The 17,007-nt window shown below is 39.5% G+C and overlaps 1 protein-coding gene across 11 annotated transcripts in view; it reads left to right on the forward strand.

Moving 5' to 3' along the window:
* ZNF385B (zinc finger protein 385B) overlaps positions 1 to 16,722 on the forward strand; it is a 366,359-nt gene extending 349,637 nt beyond the window's left edge. For all 11 annotated transcript variants that reach the window (XM_059876392.1, XM_024977375.2, XM_059876390.1 and 8 more), the window contains 4 exon segments: positions 11,208 to 11,453; positions 12,470 to 12,648; positions 13,731 to 13,832; positions 15,241 to 16,722. In XM_059876392.1, the coding sequence (XP_059732375.1) occupies positions 11,208 to 11,453; positions 12,470 to 12,648; positions 13,731 to 13,832; positions 15,241 to 15,459 (746 nt within the window). In that variant the 3' untranslated portion in view covers positions 15,460 to 16,722.
* Positions 16,723 to 17,007: the final 285 nt, after the last annotated feature.

Below are 17,007 nucleotides of genomic sequence, written 5' to 3' on the forward strand. Positions count from 1 at the left end.
AATTACTTGTAGAGTGGTGTGAACTTCACGTATGTCTCAGAATGGTTCTGCTGCTCCACATTTCAGTCAAGCAGGTACTATATCTTATCTTTCCATCTCTGATAAGCTTTAAATCTTTGCCATTTCTCAGTGGCAGAAAATATTTTTAGTTGTTATTTGTACAACTTGATAAACCAACACATGTGTTATCAAAAACAAAAATGCAAGGACATTTTTACTTCCCATAGAGTATCATAACCTTCATTAACCCTTCTGGGAAATTAGTCAAGAAGTGAGAACTCAGAGAAGAAAACACAGAAGCAAAAGATATGCCTTTAAGAAGGTTTCCTAGGTTTCATGCAAATTTGCAACCTTAAAGAAACTTTATTAAAACAGACTTATTTGTCTGGTTCTCAGCAAATTTTGCCTATAATGTGCTATGTTTATATGGCACCATGTAACTAAGATATACAAAGATATTTCCATCCACTCACTTACCTTTATTCAACAATGTCAGGCCTTCACAAAAGTATTACTGAGACTGAACATTCTTATTCTCTACTCCCTCAAAACAGAAGAGCAATAAGAAGCACTGGCTTAGGATTCAGAAGCCTGTAGTTGAATCCATGCTCTACCATTTTAGTAACTGGATGAATGTGGGAAGTTATTTAGTCTGTCTAAGACTTGGTTATTTTTTATTTATGAACAATTGTAATTATAACACAACATTAGAGAGAGGGAAGCATACCACTCTCTGGGGAGATAATCTATAATATATGTATCTGAAAAAGGACTCCTGTTCCTATAAATCATTAAGAAAAAAGCTTACAATCTATTTTTTTTAATGAGGGAAATATTTGACCAAGCAATTCACAAAAGAAGATATACAGTTAGCCTATAATATGCAAAGATGTTCCACATCATTAGTCACCCACCAGTACAGCTAAAGTCAAAAGGACTGAAAACAGTGATACTATTGTTAGAGAGAATGTAGAACTATTGGAGTTCTCATACATTGCTGGTAGAAATATAAATCAGTACTGCCATTTTGGAAAACTCTTAAGAATCTACTAAAGATAAATATATATGTAGAGAGATAGACAGAAAACATAAATGAGTATTTATGGCTATCAAAAACATGTCTAAGAATGTTTATTGTAGCATTACTCAAAATAGCCAAAAATTGAAACATTTCAAATGCTCATTAATACTAACGTAGATAAATAAACTATGGCATAGTCATACAATGAATACTATCCAACTATCAGGAAGAGTACAAACTTCTATAATATGTGCAACAATATGGATGAATCTCAGACATAATGTTGTATGAAAGAAGACAAGTATAAAATAATATATATTGGGCAATTCCATTTATATGAAGTTCGAAAACAGGCAAAACAGATCTAAGTTGATAGAGATGAGAATGGTGGTTATCTTTGAAGGGAAGGGGAGTATCAACTAATTGGGGATTCAGTGGACCTTTCCAGGGTGGTAGAAACATTCTATATCTCTATATCTTATATATTAATATCTTATATCTTATGTATATCTTAGGTTAACATAAATGTATTTGTTCTTGTTGTTCAGTCACTAAGTCATATCCAACAGTGTGACCCCATGGACTGCAGCACACCAGGCCTCCCTGTACTAACTCCCCAAGTTTGCCCAGATTCATGTCCATTGAGTCGGTGGTGCTATCCAACCATCTCATCCTCTGCCACCCTCTTCTTTTACTCTTTCTGGAGCTATTAGTAACTCTCCTCTGCTCTTCCGTCATAGTATATTGGACACCTGCCAACCCGAGGGCTCATCTTTCTGTGTCATATCTTTTTGCTTTTTTATACAGTTGATGGGGTTCTCACGGCAAGAAAACCAGAGTGGTTTTCCATTCCCTTCCCCAGTGGACCATGTTTTGTCAGAACTCTCCACCATGACCCATGCGTCTTAGGTGGCCCTGCACAGCATGGCTCATAGCTTCATTGAGTTATGCAAGCCCCTTCACCACGACAAGGCTGTGATCCATGAAAGGGACACAAATATATACATAGGTATAAATTCATTAAACTTTGTGTACTTTACAGTATATAAGTTATATCTCAATAAAAAAGAAATAAATAGGTACAGATAATTACCAGTACTGCATTAGAGGATATGAAAAATAAACGAGATAATGAACATAAGTTCTTACCATATTGCTTGGTCTATAGAGAGTATTCAACTAGTATTGGCTATTAATTTGTGATTATTATGGCTGCTTTTGCTATCACTCTAAGCTATAACTGCCAGGAACATCTACTAGATCACTTTTTGTTTGTTTTACATAAAAGTAAACTTCTTGAAATAAGGATTGAGCCTCTGAATTCAGCTTCTAAGAACACTGCTCCAACCAACTTAACAGTATTAGTTACGTATACAGACATAGGAAACAAACTAATGGCTACCAAAGTGTTAAGAAAGGTGGGGGAATAAATGAGGAGTTTGAGATTAACATATACACACTACTACATGTAAAACAGACAACCAACAAGGACCTACTGTCTAACACAGGGAACTATGTTCAATATTTTGTAATATCCTATAAGGGAAAAGAATCTGAAAAAGAATAGATATATATGTAAGTATAACTAAATCACTTTGCTATACACCTGACACTAACACAACCTTGTAAATCAACAAGCTTCAATTAATATATTTAAATATATATTAATTATATATATAATTAACATATATATATATATATAGGCTACCCAGAGGTAAAAGAATCTGCCTGCCAGTGCAGGAGACCTAGGAGACCTGGGTTTGATCCCTGGGTCAGGAAGATCCCCTGGAGTAGGAAATGACAACCCACTTCAGTATTCTTGCCTGGAAAATTCCAGGACAGCGGGACCTGGCAGGCTATAGTCCATAGTGTTGCAAAAAGTTAGACATGAATCAGCGACTGAGCACACAGATATGTATATATATTGGTTGTATATAAAAGGAGGCTTGCTATTATGGTAAAGTTTACTTATTTAGTGTAAAAATTTTAACTCCTAAAAATGCATTTAGCTCAAGAGTTTTGTTCCCTTTTAGAATTAAGAATTTTTTAAAAAATTACTTTGAAATGCATGAAAACATATTCAACCTGTTTAGTATAAAAAGAAATGAAAATCAAATTGACAATGAGGTACTGTATTACATCTGTCATATTGGCAAAAAACAATGGATGCTTAGGCTGGTAAAGGTACAGGGAAGCCAGCAATTTCTTACAAAGCTCTAAGAGTATTAATTTGTATAACCATCTGGAGGGCAATTTGGCAATGTGCATCACAAGCTTTTTGTCTCAACAATTTCTCTTCAAAGTTTAGGTCCTGAGGAAACTATAATACAAGTATACAGAGCTGTCTGTACACAGTGCTGTTTATTGAGTATATGCGAATTCAGTGGCATACACACATGATTGCCTATATACTCTGTTGAATCTTCCTTTCTCATTCCTCAAAGGCACTGTCAGATATCAGAAGAAAGTCTGGTCTTATCTGCAACTTTAGGCTCTTATCCAACTGAACACTGCCTTCATCCTGGCTCAGATTGGACCACGGGAAGAGGCATAGCTTGCCCTTTCCTTCTTCCCCATTACATCATTTCTGATTCTTACCCTTTCCAATCTTTAGGGATGGGAGAAGGAATGGAAGGGAGGGCAAATACTTTGGTACTTAAGGACAACTATTGATGCCTTCTGCATGGGAGGTATCCAGATGCTTCTCAAAGACCATGAGTAAGGTCTCCACGTGGTTCAATTCTTCCTCAGTCCTGACCACTGAAGATCCACTCCTCAGGCTCTTACTGCCAGGGTCCTGATGATCAGCCCTCTTGTGTTTATACCAATAGCAAGGCTCAAGCCTGGCCACCTTTTCTCAGCTTCATCTCTGTCCAGCCTTCCTTTCCTCTACCTCACCTGGCATGAGAGACAGATCACCAAGGCCTAAAGTCGTTTGATGGGGGAATGAAATACCAGTGTCCCCTTGTTACATGCATATCTAGCTTTACTTATCTGTCTGGATTCAGAAGCCTCCAACCAGACAAGAAACTTACAATGCCAGCAAGTCCTCCAATCCTTATACAGTCCAAGTGGTAGGTGATAGGGTCTTGGTAACAGGATAAGTCTACTATCTTTTTTTTAAATGCTACCAGTATGTGTCTGGGGGTTCTTTGAGGACCTTTTCTAAGGTACTGAATTACCTGATACCAATTGCTTTCAGTTTGGGGTTGTGGGCTTCATTCCCAGGTAAAAGAATTCCTACTCTATCTTTTTAACAATAGTAAAAGTGCAAACCAGAAATAACCTAAATATCAAAAGATTTGTTAAATATAGTATATCCATGTAAGTATACATCATTTGGTGTTATAAATTATGATCCAATTCTATCTATATTTATTGAAATGGAAAGATATTCTTGACACATTGCTAAGCAACAAATGTTAATAATAGAACATTATGTTTCTGTCTATTCATGCTGCTGCTGCTGAGTCGCTTCAGTTGTGTCCGACTCTGTGTGACCCCATAGACGGCATCTCACCAAGCTCCCTCGTCCCTGGGATTCTCCAGGCAAGAACACTGGAGTGGGTTGCCATTTCCTTCTCCAATGCATGAAAGTGAAAAGTGAAAGTGAAGTCGCTCAGTCGTGTCCGACTCTTAGCGACCCCATGGACTGCAGCCTACCAGGCTCCTCCGTCCATGGGATTTTCCAGGCAAGAGTACTGGAGTGGGGTGCCATTGCCTTCTCCACTGTCTATTCATATACACTATTATATACAATAATATGGAGTAATAGATATCGAAGCATAAGCGTCCAAGTCAAGGATCAGCAAACTGCTACCTGCAGGCTAAATCTAGCCTGCTGCCTCTTTATCTGAGTTTGTTCAATCACACATGCTGCTGCTGCTAAGTCACGTCGGTCGTGTCCGACTCTATGCAACCCCACAGACGGCAGCCCACCAGGCTCCCCTGTCCCTGGGATTCTTCAGGCAAGAACACTGGAGTGGGTTGCCATAATCACATGTGCAGGTGGCTACTTTCCTGCTATTACAGCAAAGTTTAGCACAAGTTGAAACAGAGACTGTGTGGCTTAAAAGCTCAATATGTTTATTATCCAGTGCTTTACAGAAAAAAGTTTGTTGACTTTTATTTTAGATAATAGAATCATGGGCGATTTTAATTTTTTTAAATGTTTGTCTAACTTTATTTTCTATATCAAGCATTTATCATATAAAATATTGCATGTATCTGTTATTGATATGTTATCTGTTATTGAAGCCATTGACACCTGATTAGAAAAAAACTTATTTATAACATTAAACTCAAGAGTAAACCTCGTGTAAACCAAAAGTTGATTATAGCTTCCAAAGTTCTGCTTCAAATAAGGTCTACGATATAGTTAGAATATTCATTTGTTTTTAAAATCAAGACCTGTAAATGGACATGACTCTTCTAATTACCAACAGTATTAGTTTCTGAAAACTGATTTCAGAATTCTTACACGTTCTTTTCATCTTCCATGTCAGAGGATTTGTGCTCTGAGGCTGTCTATAAGTAAAATAGTGTTAAGCTGGGTCAATTCGAGTAAAATTTTTGGAGTAAAAAAAATAGTGATACATAAATATTGAAAACTGATTTCTTTCACCTGGTTTATCAACTGGAAATTAAAACATTCCAAAAAGAGAGATTTTCAAAATGTTTTGAGCTTTGGAAAATAAGTGAATCAGAGTGGGACCTTTCAAGAAAGCTACTTTGAAAAACTAAATTCATTTGGATGCATAAATTATGGATATTTGTTATAAAGGGCAATTCTGATGCAGCTCAGCAAATTTTACTTCAAAATCCTGCAGGATAAAACCTTAAGAAAGGAGTTTGAGTAATCAGGAAATAATTAAGACAGTCAGAAAACCTGCTAATTAACATTAGGTGAGGGAATACTTGAAACTGGAATTCATATTAACCAGAAGTTCCAGATGACATGCATCTTTATTAAAAGAAACAGAAGTAAACAGTTCATTAATTAAACTTTCAAATACACAAAATAAGAAGGCTGTAAAAATGTCAGTAAGGGAAGAGAAATAACACACTTTGATAAAAATATCTAACAATTAAAATGAGAATAATAAAATTAGGCTTTGATGCTTATAAGTATACATATCCAAAAAGAAAGTCAGAATTTAAACTATTGCTCAGAGACTTTCCTGCCGCAGAATCCCCTGAATATGATGACACCATTTACACATTTCCAAAGTCAATATGTTCCTAATATCCTCAAAGTTTAAGACTCTAATCTATCTAGGGCATGCAAACTAAAACATAAATTATCTAAATGTGAACCGTGTAAATCTTAAACACTCCGTAACTTTTTAAAAGGGAAACAGCTATTCATAGTATCTACTTTCGGAGAAGGCGATGGCACCCCACTCCAGTACTCTTGCCTGGAGAATCCCATGGACGGAGGGGCCTGGTGGGCTGCAGTCCATGGGGTCGCTAAGAGTCGGACCCGACTGAGCGACTTGACTTTCCACTTTAATGCATTGGAGAGGGAAATGGCAACCCACTCCAGTGTTCTTGCCTGGAGAATCCCAGGGACAGGGGAGCCTGGTGGGCTGCCGTCTGTGGGGTTGCACAGAGTCGGAGACGACTGAAGCGACTTAGCAGCAATATCTACTTTAATATTTTTAAAATATTCTCTGCCTTCTGACTCAATCCATCCTTATATCTCCCATTACACCTGTTGCCCTTTTCTGTGCTGACCTACCAGGTACTCACCAGGAAACTCCACGCTTTCCAACAGCTAAACATTCCCTCACATTTCCACTTCTAACCATTCACTCCCTTCTCCTTTCCACTCCATTCCATGCTTATCTAAATCTGATCTTCAAAACTCATCTTCAAAACCTAGACAGAATGTCACTTCCTTAATGAAAAATTCCTTCCTAACCAAACATGCTGCTGCTGTTAAGTCACTTCAGCCGTGTCCGACTCTGTGCGACCCCATAGACGGCAGGCCACCAGGCTCCCCCGTCCCCGGGATTCTCCAGGCAAGAACACTGGAGTGGGTTGCCATTTCCTTCTCCAATTAACCAAACATAATTACTTTCAATTCTAGATTCTCATGCCTCTTGCCAGTTTCTGTCATAAATTAGAGATCTCTGAGTGAATTTCTTATATCTGCTGCTAAGCTATTACTTTTTTAAAGTCTGTGCTATGCTTGAAGTTAAGTTGCTCAGTCAGGTCCGACTCTTTGTGACTCCATGGACTGTAGCCCACCAGGCTCCTCTGTTCAGGGGGATTCTCCAGGCAAGAATACTGGAGTGGGTTGCCATGATCTCCTCCAGGGAATCTTCCCAACCCAGGGATCGAACCCAGGTCTCCTGCATTGCAGGCAGATTCTTTATCATCTGAGCCACCAGCAAAGCCCAAGAATACTAAAGTGGGTAGCCTCTCCCTTCTCCAGTGGATCTTCCCGACCCAGGAATCAAACCAGGGTCTCCTGCATTGCAGGCAGATTCTTTACCAGCTGAGCTACCAGGGAAGCCCTTTTTAAAGTCTGTACCTACTTTATTTATCAGAACTATGCTCTTCAGTAACTAGCACAGTGTCAGCAGTTAGCATATTATAAATACGCACTTAATGAGTAAATGACCTCTTTTGAAACGGAGATGTAGAAAGGAAATCTGTGTACTTTTTTCTTAAAGAAATAGGGACACAGAGGAAAAAGATATAGTTTTGTCCATCTTCTCAATGTACCTTGAATCAGATGATTGTTGAATACCATAAATATTTTTAAGGCAAACATGCTTTAAAACTAACCTATAATTGTAAAACAAAGAAACAGCTTTTTCACATCTCCAGGTGACTAATGTATGCCTCTTATAATGTTAATGCCACATGAAGTCCTCTCTGTGCAGGAAGATTAATACATTACATGGTGAATAGTTACAGAAAAGATCATGCTTATTGATGCTACCTACTAATCTGTGGGGCATTTTTGAATATTAATGAGCCCCCATTGCCACATTTTTAAGGTAGAAATAATCTTTAGCCTTACGTTTTTCACAAGTTTGTTGTAAGAGATTAAAAGATAATGTAAGTGATTGTACTTAGTAAATTATATATAAAGTTCTATGTAAGAATATAGGAGGGAAGTCAACATAAGGGAAATTAAAATAATATGGATAAAAGACAGAATGAGTGACGACTAAATGACTAAAACACGTCAGATTCTTTAGGAATTTATATAAATATTTTATGAATTGCTTGAAGCCAAGAAGGATTTTGCTACACGCAATAACTTAAGCTCCCATCACAAGAAACTGAGTAATACCGTAGGAACAAATCTTAAAAGATTACTGAATTATTTCACTGCTTTGTATCATTCAGTCACTAAGTCATGTCTGACTCTATGCAGCCCCATGGACTGCAGCACACCAGGCTTCCCCGTCCTTCACTATCTCCTGGAGTTTGCTCCAGCTCATGTCCATTGAGTTGATGAAGCCAGCCAACCATCTCATCCTTTGTTGCCCCCTTCTCCTCCTGCCTTCAATCTTTCCCAGCATCAGTGTCTTTTCCAATGACTCTGCTCTTCACATCAGGTGACCAAAGTATTGGAGCTTCAGCATCAGTCCTTCTAGTGAATATTTAGTCCTGATTTCCTTTAGGATTGACTGGTTGATCTCCTTGCTGTCCAAGGGACTCTCAAGAATCTTCTCCAACACCACAGTTCAAAAGCATTGATTCTTTGGCACTCAGCCTTCTTTATGCCCCAACTCTCACATTGATACATGACTACTGGAAAAAGCATAGCTTTGACTCTATGGACCTTTGTTGGCAAAGTAATGCCTCTGCTTTTTCATATGCTGTCAAGGTTTGTCATAGCTTTTCTTCCAAAGAGCAAGCATCTTTTAATTTCATGGCTTCAGTAACCATCCACATTGATTTTGGAGTCCAGGAAAATAAAGTCTGTCACTGTTTCCCCATCCATTTGCCATGAAGTGATGGGACTGGATGCTATGATCTTAGTTTTTTGAATGTTGCGTTTTAAGCCAGCTTTTTCATTCTCTTTCACTTTCATCAAGAGCCTCTTTAGTTCCTCTTCGCTTTCTGCCATTATTATCTGCATATCTGCTTTGTGAGTTCTAGAAAATTGCAAATTCAATCTGAGGGATCCTTATAGACAAGAGAATACCAGACTTGAAGTAATCTTCAATCTAACTTACTTACTATTACCATTCAGGAAGACTGATTTACTTCCTTCACTCATACTATTTGAGGTCAGTTTAGTAAAAGCCTGAGATCTTTTCCATCATACTTCATGGTATCCTGAAGTTTTAATAAACTCTCTAAAAAGGACTAGAGATTGTGGAAACCAAGGATTAAAAGGGATCTGAGCATTCCTTTATTCCAAACACCACCCAGGTGTTGAAATGTATCTACAGTATCCCTGCTGTGTCTAGTCTTGACCTTGATGAATCCAACTCGGGAAAAGAGATGGAAATCAACTGCTGATCCCTAAATCAATTAAGCAGAAATACCATCTCCCCTCATTTTTGATGTGTGTGGAAGTGTTGGTTTGCCCCCAATACAGAAGAGACACCCAGAACCTTATCATTCCTTCATCCTTCCTTCCTTCCTTCTTGGTCATCCAAGTCCGTGGTACATGGTTAGGGCAATTACATAAATTTTCAGTTTTAATTCCCTTTCTCTCTTAATGAGAGTTTATCAGCATACCTACAGACATTTTCTAAGAGCAGGGCTCTACTAGGATTAAACTTGTGACGAATTTTGTATTTGCCTTAGAAGCTCCACCTTCTTTCTCAAAGGAGCCACTGAATAGAGTCTGTCTTGAATAACAAATGAACCCCAAAGTGTTAGACTCTGTTAAAGTCACTTTGACCCCTCTTATAGCCTGCACATGGGCCTTGAGGATTATAAACATTAAGTAGCTACATGATCAAAATTCCAAGACATCTATAAATGATTTGGCTAATCCTCATACTGTGCTTGTGGTTAATGTCATTATTTAAAACTTATGATTCAGACTGGCAGTAGTTAATAAGTATAATAAGTAGAATCTTTGAATCTTTTATTTGGGGTAAACTGCATTGCTATTCAAAGAGCAGCAAAAACTTAACCAATCATAACCAAAATTAACTATGTTTCTTCCCTCCCCTCTGCCCTATTCCCTAAGGTTAAAATTTTAACTTGGTATAAAAATTGAATTTTAACTTTATGTTCTCCATGTCATAATTAAAACATGAGTAGTCAAATGAAACTGCCATTGCATGTCTTATTTCATGTTACCATCATATCATTTAATCAGATTGGAAGGTAGCTGGTTTCCCTATATATTAAAAGGACAAAATTTATAACTCAGGGGTATCAGACAGAAAGTTACCTGCTGCAAGTGGGAGAACAAAGTCATGTTTCAGGAGTCATCATGACCTTGCAGTGATCTGATATGGGAACTGAAGCCATGGAGTTCTTTCTTCAATCAATCTCAACGAAAATCTGCACCACACACACACGAACTACATATAGAAAACAAACTTCTGCCTGCCAGAGGGAAAGGTGGGGGGTAGGGAAGAATAAATTAGGAGTTTGGGATTAACATATACACAAACTACCATAGATAAAAGAGATAAACAACAAGGATCTACTGTATGGCACAGGAAACTCTACTCAGTATTCTGTAATAACCTATATGGAAAAGAACCTGAAAAAGGATGGATATATGTATAACTGAATCACTTTGCTGTATGCTGCTGCTGCTGCTGCTAAGTCACTTCAGTCGTGTCTGACTCTGTGCGACCCCAGAGATGGCAGCCCACCAGGCTCCCCCGTCCCTGGGATTCTCCAGGCAAGAACACTGGAGTGGGTTGCCATTTCCTTCTCCAATGTATGAAAGTGAAAACTGAAAGTGAAGTCACTCCGTCATGTCCGACCCTCAGCGACCCCATGGACTGTGGCCCACCAGGCTCCTCCATCCATGGGATTTTCCAGGCAAGAGTACTGGAGCGGGGTGCCACTTGCTGTATACTTGAAACTAAAACAACATTGTAAATCAACTATACGCCAATATAAAATAAATTTTTTTCAAAAACTACATGCAGAAATCAGATTTTTATTTTTAATTCCTTTATGTCAATTTGTCTGTCCTTATGGTATATGAGGCCTTAACATTGTCTCTGTGTGTCTCTCTTAGAAGAAAAAGGGAAGTTAAAAGGCAGCATTTCCAATCAAGTATCAAGCTCTGAAGGTGGCTTATTTCTTCCCAAGCCTGGCACAGCAGCCCTGCCACCTGCAGCAGCCACTTCTCCCTCCAAGAGCACGAATGGAGCGCCTGGTACTGTTTCAGAATCAGAAGAAGAAAAAGCCAAAAAACTGCTTTATTGTTCACTATGCAAAGTGGCTGTGAACTCCCTGTCACAGCTAGAGGCACACAACACAGGTTAGTAGCTACTGTTTGAATTTAAATAATGTTCATAACAAGATCCAGCTTTTCCCATCAGAATACCTTATCCTTTGTTGTTCAGACATTAGGTTTGTTCGGTCTTCTCTACTTTTTTGATTCAAAGGAGTGATTTTAAGAAAGTATGGTATAACAACTTTAGAAACAGCAAGGCAGAAGCAGCTTGGAGATAAAATTTGTTCTCTTCTTTATTTTCTCAAAAGCATCTAGTACTTCCCCAAACTCATTATGATGAAATGACAGAAATGAAGACAAATCTCTCTCTATGCACAAGGTTCACTGCAACACACTCCTAAGAGAAAAAAAATGGAAGCAACCTAAAAGTCCCTCAGCAGGGAAATGTTGAATGAATTATAGTAACCCAGGATGATAGAATATATCACTCAGCCATTACAGTAAAATTACAAGAAAATATGATTTGATGTGTGAAATTTTCAGGATATTTAATTTGCATGATCCCAATTTTGAAAACATATTTTTTTAGTGTACTAAGAAAACTGAAAAGAAATACACTAAAATTATAACAGTGGTTATCTCTGGGTGGTGAAAATAGAGGTAATGTTTATTTTCTTATGCTTCTCTATATTTTCATATTCTCTTTATTATATACTCATGGTTTCCTTTTTTTTTTCAATGAGAATATGTTAAATCTATGTGCATGCCAAGTCGCTTCAGCTGTGTCCAACTCCTTGCGACCGTGGGGACCTAGCCCATGAGGCTTCTCTGTCCATGGGATTCTCCAGGCAAGAATCCTCGAATGGGTTGCCATGCCCTCCTCCAGGGGATCTTCCCAACCCAGGGATGGAACCTGAGTCTCCTGCAGCTCCTGCATTGGCAGGCAGTTTCTTTACCACTAGCGCTACCTGGGAAGCACCAGATTAGCATTAAAAAAGTCATTTCAAAAAGTTTTGGGAAATGCAACCTAAAGATAAACTTTTCAAGAGCTTCATATAGTTCTTAAATAGCTATTTACTATATGTTTCTTTCTGTCTTAGGATCAAAACACAAGACTATGGTTGAAGCTCGTAATGGGGCTGGTCCAATTAAGTCCTATCCAAGACCTGGATCAAGATTAAAGATGCAGAATGGCAGTAAGGGGTCAGGACTACAGAACAAGACATTTCATTGTGAAATCTGTGATGTTCACGTTAATTCAGAAATTCAACTCAAACAGGTAACGTACCCTGAATTAGTAGTCACTGTTGCTTGGGTATCCTTTTGACTGTATCCCTGGTCTATATTAATGGTTCTCACTGTGCTCACAGTTAAATTTCCTGACCTTATAGGATGCCTATGATATACAACATGGAAGTGCTATGTGGAAGAAAAAGTTAGTACTAAATATCTGTGCCTACTAATACTACAGGCTTCCCTGTGGCTCAGATGGTAAAGAATCTGTCTGCAATGAGGGGGACCTGAGTTTGATCTCTCTGTTGGGAAGATCCCCTGGAGGAGGGCATGGCAACCCATTCCAGCATTCTTGCCAGGAGAATCCTGTGGACAGAGGAGCCTGGTGGGTTACAGTCCATGGGGTCACAAAGAGTCGGACATGACTGAGCAACTAATGCTTTACTTTTCACTTACTATTACCACATGTCAGATTCCAGGCTTGGTGTTAGAGACCAAGGAGCACCGCGGTCACTTGGAGCTTACAGCTGAACAGGGACTTCTAAGATAGGAGAGGTTCAGTCTGTCTTCCAAGGACCCAAAGTCTGCTTAGGGAGACAGATTCATCAGTCACTGTGGTGCATGCATGCCTGTTCAGTCCCATCCGACTCTTTGCTACCCTTTGGACTGTATCCCGCCAGGCTCCTCTGTCCATGGGATTCTCCAGGCAAGAACACTGGAGTGGGTTGCCATGTCCTCCTCCAGGGGATCTTCCCAACCCAGGGATCAAACCTGTGTCTCTTACATCACCTACATTGGCAGGCATATTCTTTACCACTAATGCCATCTGGGAAACCCCTAGTCACAGTGTTAATACCAGGCAAAGTTCAAGGAGTGCCACAGAGAAAGGGAAGGGAGAGAGGTGTTGCAATATAATGCGGAGCAAATCTTAATTCAGAGAGTGTGGTGATCTTACCCACACCACCACAGAACCAGGGACCTGGAACTGGGAGTGGAGGAACCAGCTCTTCACCTGATCTCAGTATGTCCTATTTCCAGGAACCAGACATATTTTTCTGTCTAAGAAATACATTTTACATAGCATAAGACTCACACATCCATTCAGCTAACGCATCAAACTTTTTTCAGCACATTTCTAGCCGAAGGCATAAGGATCGAGTTGCTGGGAAGCCATTAAAGCCGAAATACAGCCCTTATAACAAACTCCAGCGGAGCCCAAGCATTTTAGCAGTAAGTTCACCTTGCCTGCTCACCTGTCTTGTGGGGCAGCCTTGCTGGCTGGGGCAGAGACTGTGGGTAAGGAGGGTCTAGGGACTAATTGGTTCTGAAAGCATTTTGACTTTAAATAGCCCTCATAGAGAGGAAATTTAGAAGGAACTCAGTCCCTTCTATAGGACACCTTGAAGATAGATTGTTTAGAAGAAAGAAACTGAACCTCTGTAAGGGCCAGTACCTTACTGTTCACAGGACCTTTTCTGAAGATTCCCTTCGTTAGCATATAAAGAAAAGTCAAGTCTTGGGAAGAAGGGCAGTGATGCCGGAGGAATCTTGGAGCATTTTAGGGAAAAGGGACTGCTTTCCAAAAACGAAGTGCATCTATTTAATATCCTCCTCCTTTCTGGGGTGTTTTTCTCTTTTTCCAGAAAGCACATGGGTTGTGTATATTCCTCTCTCTTTCCCTGTCTAGCAGGCATGTTGAGAGTCAGCCTGTCTTACCTGCTCTCAATGTGTGCTATTTTTAGTTTCTTTGCAAAAATATCAATGGGTTCCACCAATAGATGTCATATAAATACCCAGATGGAAGGATTTCCTAATCTCCCTGGGACTTAGCCCAATGTGGTGGTCTGTCTGAGGCTGAAAGCTGGGATTGGCCAGCTGGAGGTGATACTGACATTACCCCCAGCTTTTCCGAAGCCCCATGGATGCTGCAAGCAGGTGTTACGAGCATTAAGCAAATCCAGCTTGCAGAGCTCCTCCTGATTGCAAAAGAGAGGGATTAAGGATTGATTTCTTACTTCACAGGAAGAGTCCACCTGGGATTCCTTTTAAATAGAGATAGTTTCTAGCCCACTTACAATCATTACCAATGACAACTCTGAGTTAGCTGCAGATTTTCAGGGAATAGTTTTTAAGTAGCCAGAGAGGCATAAACTGACTATATCTTCTTGACTCCTCATGGGTCCCCAGTGTCCCGAACTCCAGTTACCTCAACCCAGTGCAGCTTTTTTAATGTGAGGTGAAGGGTAAGGCACATTCTCTTAAAAGCCTCATTGTGGCTTAAGATAAGCCAGAATTTTGAATAGAGCTCCTCCACACTCTACACAGGAAACCTTCTGGGTATATTTGGTTTTTCCTTGTGAGCAGCAGCATAAAATAGCTTCAGTATCTATTCATAGAGGCTTTCCCCCGAACCTAGTGCCCAGGGGCAAGGACCACCAGACAAGAGTTGAAATGGAAACAAATTATAGTTAAGGTATGCCAAGAGACTTTGAAACCAGCTTTGTGAAAATAATCTAGACAGGTCAAGATTTTTAAATTTTGACTTCTTTATGTTGGTTTTTACTTACGAAAATATATCAGCACTGCCATCATTCAAAACTCTCTCCCCACCCCACTCCTGGTTTTCTCCCTCTCCTAGGCAAAACTTGCATTCCAGAAGGATATGATGAAGCCCCTGGCCCCGGCCTTCCTGTCCTCGCCCCTGGCGGCGGCGGCGGCTGTGTCCTCTGCGCTGTCTCTGCCGCCCCGGCCGTCGGCCTCGCTCTTCCAGGCTGCAGCCATCCCTCCCGCTCTGCTGAGGCCGGGCCACGGCCCCATCCGCGCGACCCCCGCCTCCATCCTCTTTGCCCCGTACTGATGTTCCGCAAGCCCCCAGACGGTTGAGGCAGTAGGGAAGTAGAGCAGGAAAGCCAAAAAAGGATTCAGCAATTCGAGCATTTTGAGTTGCAGTGCCGCACCCAGCTGCAGAATGCAGCATCTGACTCCAAAGAGAAAGTCACTGAGATTCAAAAGTGTTTTTTGGGGGGGCGCTCCTGTAATTTTGGAATCTGAGCAGCACAAGCTTTGTCTCTCTCTTTCCTCCCCCTGCCCTAACCCATTCAATTTGTGTATTTGAAATACTGAGTTTCTTGCAAATGTGTTTGTCAGAAAAAAATATATATGTGCGTATATATCATTCTCTGACAATTTCTCCATGGGTGTGATCTGGCTTAGAAACAATATGGAATATTTTCCTGACAGACTTGAAAACTAGGGTCTTCCTCACACGTCTGTAAATAATCCTGGAATCCAACTGGGCACATTCTAGTGTGGAACAAAACCAGATGAACACAAGTGCTTGCTTGTGGACACCATCTTACCACCGGATCACCGCGTTTTCCTTCTGGTGTACTCTTGTTGACAGGGATCGTGTACTGTTTTAGACCCAAGTGCTGTTGTATCCTGTGTAGTACTAGATCTGTATTTCTTGTCTGAATTAACACTTTTAGTTGCTGTGTAAATGTTAGGAGGCAAAGTAGCTTTGAATTTTCTCTTTGAGAGAACAAAAGATAATGTATTTTCTTTGTTTTACATTTTATTTGGTGATATTTAAACAAAATAGAAAGCCATATAACATAGCTCTGATTACTACCTGTCCGCTATTTTTGTTTAACTTATTTTGGAGCTTCCTCACCAGTTTTGAGTTGCGAAGCAAATGTATACAAACAGAAAAAGAGCTTCCTAAATTGCACATTTTTGCACCTCTCGTGCACTCTGCAAGAAGACAATAAATCTATGTATTTCTATGTCATTATCTTCATTTTTAACCTGTTTTCATTTGTAATGATGCTACATAATTTTGTGGCTCCCTAATGCAATAATGTACAGAAGATAAAAAAAAATTTATAATTGAACAATCTGTCTTTCTGTTCACTGAATCTGTTGCAGGTTATGCTCCCATGCCCCCGTTTCTAAGCTGATATCAACAAGACTGGAATGTTTGTGATATCAGGGGCAAGAGGTATAAGACAGCAAAATAAAATGAACTCTTTTAGAGCATCTATATCTGCAATCTGTAAATGGTAAAATGTCTGTGTATTTTTTTAAATGTACCTTTTCAATAAAAGTACAAAAAATAAAATCTGTTTATTTTCAAAGTTATTTTCTCCTGAGACACCTCCAATTTGAACTCATCTGATGAAGGATTTTCAGTAGGTGTAAAGATTGCTTCTAACGTATTTAGCATTTTCACTTCTTATTTTCAGCATATTTATTTGTCATGTTTATTCATTACTGTTCACAGCATCTGCACGAAGTGAGACTTTACTGCTGTTTTCCCTCTGAATCTCTAAGAAGTTGGACCAGAGTTGTAAGTGTGACCCAAAATCACAGTAGCAGCCTGCCAAAAATGTTGACATAGTTTTTA

The sequence above is a fragment of the Bos taurus genome, chromosome 2 (genome assembly GCF_002263795.3).
Source record: "Bos taurus isolate L1 Dominette 01449 registration number 42190680 breed Hereford chromosome 2, ARS-UCD2.0, whole genome shotgun sequence".
Classification (NCBI taxonomy): domain Eukaryota; kingdom Metazoa; phylum Chordata; class Mammalia; order Artiodactyla; family Bovidae; genus Bos; species Bos taurus.